Below are 6646 nucleotides of genomic sequence, written 5' to 3' on the forward strand. Positions count from 1 at the left end.
CCCGCGTCCCCTGCGTCGGCAGGCGGACTCTCAACCACTGCGCCACCAGGGAAGCCCTGCCTATACCTTTTTTAAATTGCAGATTTCTAAGCACAGAATGAAGCTTAGTTAAGTACCTAGAATCAAAACATTTTCAGGGCAAACTTACTTGAAACTTAGTATTAATTTTAAAAGGTATGCATATTTATAAATGTATACATACATATAAAATTTAAAAGATAATAGTATCTTATCTGCCAGTTTTCTTAAGACAAGGCTATTGAAATTTTACATTATTAAATCTCACATTTTTTTTCAAAAGGCTGAATAATTTTATTCGTTCTTCTGGCAACTTCTGTAATTTACATTTTTGATCATTCAGTTTTTTAATGTCTTCATTAAGATGCCTCTGAACAGTTTTTATACGCATATTGTAATACATTATTTTTTTCATTGCTGTGGTCTAAAAGTGAGAAAAAAGGTTAGCTGAAACAAAAAACATTATAGGTAATTATTAGTGGTATTATATGAGTGTGGTATGTTCTATATAATTATTTTTAAGTTTTACCTGCTCAGTTACTAATAATGATATTAGTTGAAATGATAATGGCTACACAGAATTCTCTATTTAAATTTAATAAGCAAAACATAAAATTTCAAAGATGTTCTTTGTGTATAATATTTTAAGTGTGAGGCATATTTACATTTACTTTCAGTGACAAAGAGACTACAGAAAGAACTCAATTTACAAAATAGTGTCATTTAGCTAATGTGGCAGTACTACTGAAGCTAACATATTATTCCTATTTGATTAATTTAGAGAAAAAATAAATTTAAAAGAATAAAAGCAAATGTAACATTATTCAATTCATTTTTTAAATGCATGGCTAAGAAATAGGATTTCATGGGGTTTTTTCCCCCAAATCTATAAAAGAATGCTCTAAATGAACTTGTTTTAGATTGAGCAAATTACTAAATTGTCAATCTAATCCAGTTATCTTGAATTCCTTAATATCAATGGATCATGCAGTTACTAATGTTTATCATGATAAATTGATTAAATCCACCATTAAGAAATATACCAGGTAAATGGTGCCCAAGAGTTATATTAGTCAAAAGAACTAGCTGAGAAGAAAATAAACAAATCAGGTGCATATTATAATGTGACCTAGTTTTAACTGTTTACCTGAAATAATGAAGGCATTTCTTTTTATCGGGAAATCTATACCTCAAGTAAGTTGGAAGGCTTGTACACTGTTGTGTGATTTATTTAGTAGAGAGTGGATAGTCAAGATCCCAATAGAATTATTTGGCATAACAGATAGAATGGAAACAAATATATGGCTTGATGAACAGACAAAAGAATTCCCTCTCCACACATAATATGAAATTCTGAAACTGAAATTACTAAATTCTTCTGCAAAAAAAGCAGGCATTCATAACATAGAAGAGTTAAGGGGAAAAAGCCTGTTTTAGGGTGATGATTAGCAGATAAAAATTCCTGATCAAGAAGAGCTTGTTTCTCAGGTGCAACTGAGTAGAAAAAACTGTAACTAAGGAAATGGCAGATGGTGTTTCTTGATTTTTTTTTTTTTGCCTGCAAGTGGCAAGTAAAGTCAGAACTTACCTACCCAAGTGACATACTTCCCCAACCACAACATTCCCTTGGTGATTCATCCAGTCCTTGGCTTTGTATCATCCTTCTGCTTTCAATTCCCATATCTTTTATCTCCAATCCAGGCAACTCTCTTAAATAACAGTCTCATATATCCATCTTGGATATTCAAAAGATTGTTCAAACTTTATATGCTTAACATTAAGTTGTGATTCTTCCTTCTAAATGTACTCCTCCCATACTCTTCCTCATCTCATCAAATAGCAACTCCTTCCCTCCTTCAGTTGCTTGGGTTAGTTGCTTGGAATTATTCTCTACCTTTTCATCTACACTTCAAATTCAATCTATCAGCAAATCCAGATGGGTTCTACCTTCTAACAACTGCTACAATTACTTTTGATTACTTTTTACTACCCCCTCTACAGTGTCCTGTATCAAACCATCAGCATCTCTCATCCAAGTTTCTGGAATCTAACTGATCTCTCTGCTTTCACCTTTTCCTTTAATCCTCTATTCTTAATTCATTAACCAAAAGGATCCCTTTAAAACATAAGTCATCTTGTTTCCTCCTCCTCTCAAAATTTTCCACTGGCCTCATATCACTCAAAGTAAAAGCCAAAGTCCTTACAACATTCTTCAGTCTCACGTGATCTGCCCCCCACCACTCCTGTATTCATCTCTTCTTTCTTTCCTTTTTGCTTACTCAGCTCCAGCCATACTAGCCTCCTTTTTGTGCTTAAAATATGAGGCATGCTCCTGCTCAAGGTCTTTGTACTTGCTGATCCCTGAAAACTTGCTCCCTTATTTCCTTCAGGTCTCTGCTCAAATGTTGCCTTAGTAAATCCTTTTCCAACAGTTCTATAGAAAAGAGCCTACAGCCCTTTCTCTGCCCCTACCAACAATCTTGTTTCCTTCACCCTTATTTCATTTTCCTCCATAGCATTTATCACCATCTGACATACTAGTTTTTCACTCCTTTAGCTGCTTACTATCTGTCTTCTCTCACTAAATGTAAACTCCAAGGAAGCAGGGTGTTTTTTTTTTCTGTTTTGGTCACTCTATTTCTACTGCCTTGAACTGTGCCTCGAATGTAATAGGCATTAAATATTTGTTAGATAAATTAATCAGCCAAGTAATTTAGTGAAGCACATTCATCCTGCTCACCTTTTCAGAAAGTGTGTGATGAAAAACTACAGAGATGATAATGGAAATTTTAAAAATATGGTTGTCACTGCAAAGTTTTGTCATTATTTTTGATTTAACATTGTTAGAGAAGACGTTCCTCCCTGACCCTCCAATGACTCTGGACATCTGCTAGTAGACAATAACTCTAGCCTTTTGCTCAATATTACAAGACAGTTCACTTCTTAGATTGGGATGGGAGAGAGGATAATCTCAGTTTTGAAAGGATGAGAGGAGATAGTGGAACTTGAGAATAAATCCTCAAGCTACCAAGAGAAGAGATACAAGATAAATGGATAAAAACATTCTTTATCTATGTTGAGATGATGGGTGAGCCACAAGGAAAGGATGGGAGGGCTTCATGTGGGCACATTCTGGACACTCATAAACTATTTATTGAATGGTTAACTGAATAAACAAATGGGACTCAATGGACTAGAAGGAGAGGTAGAAATATAATGTGGGAAGAATATTAAAAAACACAGTAAATTCCTATGAACTCTACTCTCAAATTATAAAGCCTTTCATACCATGGCATAGTAGTCCCTTTACTGGGAGATTCACCATCAGTGACAGACCAGGAAAAGCCCTTTTCAAGATTTTGGAGATCTTCAAGATTTTGGCAGTGTGGGTAGATTCACTTATACTTACAGAGAACCCCAAACCATCTTTAATTAGATTAAAATCTACCTAATCCTGGCATACTACCATCAACCATGGGTATCTTCTAATTTTGATATATAATACTCCAAATCAGAGGAGGTTACTTGTTTCATTTCTACTTTATTTAGGCTTTATTAATTTTTGTATATATAGCATTAGTTTAATTATTCTTAACACTGATAATTTTTCAGATTTCCTTCAAGTTTTATGTAAGTTTAAACGTTTTCTATTATTTTACCTTCCAATACTGTCACCAAAATTGAGATTCTAGTACTAATGTTATTATCTGTATGCATCTATGTGAAATATCCAGCTCACTGGGCAAAAGTAGAATTGGTGACAACACTGACAAGATCATACTACCTACCACATGTTGACACAGCCAGAAAGAAGGAGTTAATTAAACTTAAGACACAGACACCTGATTAGGTATGCACTTACATCTGCCAGTTCCTTGATTTGCTTTGCTGACACATCAAATGTGTCAAGTCTTTGAAGGCAAGGCAAATGATATAACACATGTATGGAATAATTACACAGCAGACAAACTGGATTGGTTTTATACTGAGGATCATTGAGACATAAATCCTTTAAGCGACGCAGCCTGGTTAAGTTAGTGAGGTCCTAAAACAACAGCAACAATAATGGTCAATGGATTAATTGCAACTCTCCATTTCTAAAGGAGGCATTTTAGCTCTTAAGATCACCCATAATTTAATGTAATGCATTCTAATTATGTGCTTTAATATGTTAAAGTTATTTAGATGCATAAAGTGTTATTCTCTATTGAAAAAGATGCTAAATACATGAAAAATGGATCAACAATAATTAAACAGCTACTCTATATAACTATACATTTTAAATGTAAAACGACAGAGTATTTACTAAATGATGTATTCCACATGAAACTTTGAAGCCCATTTATTCCTTAAGACACCATTCCCTCTCTGCACAGCCCCTTTGCTAACACGTGCCCCAGGAGTAACAAGGATGTAGGTCTCCTACCTCCTTCACCATACTCCCCACACTGACCACCCAGGAACACAGCTCGCTATTTCCCTCAGCCTCCAGGTCTGCTCTTCTCACCAAAGGCTATGGCACCTATGTTTTAATATAATTAACACTGAACTCCTGATTTTTAGGTTTTTTTGGTTTGAGGTTTTTGTTGTTTTTGTTGTTGTTTGTTTCTATAAATGCCCTTTCTGCCTATTAAGGGCAACTGAAAGCTAGCTTTCTCCTGAGGGCCTCATTTTCCTCACAGCCTCTGGAGGGGTAGGGGTTGACAATGCACTTCCAGACCAATGTGATTCCTTAACATCTTTTATCTTGAAGTTTAAGTCACTGTTTACACCTTCCTTTATTTGGCATCTGGCTTTTCTTAACTCTTCAGTCTTGTCTCTTCTATTTAAACCCTGACATTTTATGTTTTAGCCATACTGAACAACTTGAAGTTTCAGAATGTCCCAGACCATTTAGACATTCACTCATGCTTCTGCCTTTGAATGGACTGAACTTCACCCCAATTTTACCTTTTAATCTGTCAAGACTCAACCTAAGTATCATCTTCTTTGAGAGCCTTGTTTCATTCCCCAGGCTTGGAGTAGATGCTCCTCCTATGAACTCTCTTAGCCACTGGGCTTACCTTTGTTATAGAATTTATCACACCCTATTGTCAATTATCCACAAGTCTATAAGCCAAGGGTCTGTATGTGCTTTGGCCCTCAGTCCACAAGCTAAGAATGGTGATTGCATTTTTAAAGTGTTGGGAAAAAATAAAGAAGAATGTGTGACAGAGGCCATATATGGCCCACAAAGCCTGAAATATTTTCTTTCTGGCCTTTTATAGAAAAAGTTTGCCAATTCCTGAGATAAACTCTTTGAGAACAGGGTTTGTGTCCTGTTAACACTGCATTCCCAGCACTCAGCATTTAGAACACAGCAGGCACTAAATAAATAATGTGAATTGAGTTGAATGCTTATTACTTTCTACCAACCTCTAAGACACCCTCACATCTTTCTCAATAATAGTATTACTAGGGTGGTGCCTGGGGTAGGAAGGTACTATGGTAGAGTTGGACTTAAATGAATGCAATGCTAGTTAAGAGACTCAGAATCAGAATTAAAGGAAATCCAAAGCAAGGACCAGGAGGCACTAATTTAGAAGATAAAGTATCAATACAAATGGAATCGGGAAGCAAGTAGTGAAATCAGGCTGCTAGAATTACGAGTAAGACAGGGTGAGGTGGATAATGTGTGTCCAAACTCTCTCTGGACAAGTGAGAACTTGGCTTACTGGCTGGACCTAAGGCTATGGCTAGGCCCATAGCATGAGTGGGACTAACTAATCAGGGTGACTCTAAAAAGGAGATTTCTGAATAGAGTTGTGCAGAGAATTATTTGGTCAAATTCTGCAGGGCAAGGAAGGTAAACCATTGACTATGCTGAAGAGTAAAGATACTGTTTGATTTCTGGGTGGCTGTGTTGCATTTGACCATCAGTCTGGGCTATGGCGGGTGGGAACTTTGAAGTCTTACGCAGGAATCCTCCACCTACACTCAGAAGTTAGATGACGCTGGAGTCTTTGAAAGCACATCTCACTTTCACCAGGATAGTATCTTTTTAGGGTGACTGGAAAGGGTAGACATAAAAATTCAGAATAATAATATTTCAGGAATATTCCTAATATGTGAATAATAAAGGTTGCTGTGAGTCATGTTCAATGTTTTTATGAGAAGCCATAATTATTATAGAGAGCCTTTTTAATTTTATGCCATACAGTGAATCTTCACAATAATCCTATTTTTATCCCCATCCTTTTGATGAGGAGATTGAAATAGGTTAACGTCATTAAAGTGATAGTAATAATAAAATGGCATATCTATTGAGTGCTTACTGTGTTTAGTCATTATTCTAGGAGCTTTATTTTATTATTTCACTTCAACTTCATGTTACCATTGTATTGTGCTGCCTTTAGTTTGTGGCAGGGCTAGAAGTGACAGATCTTTCTGCCTGTGCAGACTCTGCTCTTTACCACAAGGCTGCCATGGCTGGCCACGGTGAGATAAACTTCCATATGGCTTCTTGGCAGGGTAATACCTTATCCTCCCAGCCTTCTGCACTTATCTTCTTCAGCCTCAACTCATGATTCTCTCCCTCATTCCGTTGCAGGCACAGAGGATTTCTAGTTTTCTATATTTGCCACACTCT

The 6646-nt window shown here is 36.2% G+C and overlaps 1 protein-coding gene across 1 annotated transcript in view; it reads right to left on the reverse strand.

Moving 5' to 3' along the window:
* The window catches only part of LRRC9 (leucine rich repeat containing 9), a 96871-nt gene that overhangs the window by 85881 nt on the left and 4344 nt on the right, over positions 1 to 6646 (reverse strand). Inside the window, exons 6-7 of the mRNA XM_007466054.1 lie at positions 3881 to 4063; positions 287 to 442 (exon numbers count right to left, since the gene is read on the reverse strand). Coding sequence (XP_007466116.1) covers positions 287 to 442; positions 3881 to 4063 — 339 coding nt within the window. The remainder of the gene's footprint in view (positions 1 to 286; positions 443 to 3880; positions 4064 to 6646) is intronic.

This window comes from Lipotes vexillifer, unplaced genomic scaffold (assembly GCF_000442215.2).
Source record: "Lipotes vexillifer unplaced genomic scaffold, Lipotes_vexillifer_v1.1 scaffold25, whole genome shotgun sequence".
Taxonomy (NCBI): Eukaryota; Metazoa; Chordata; class Mammalia; order Artiodactyla; family Lipotidae; genus Lipotes; species Lipotes vexillifer.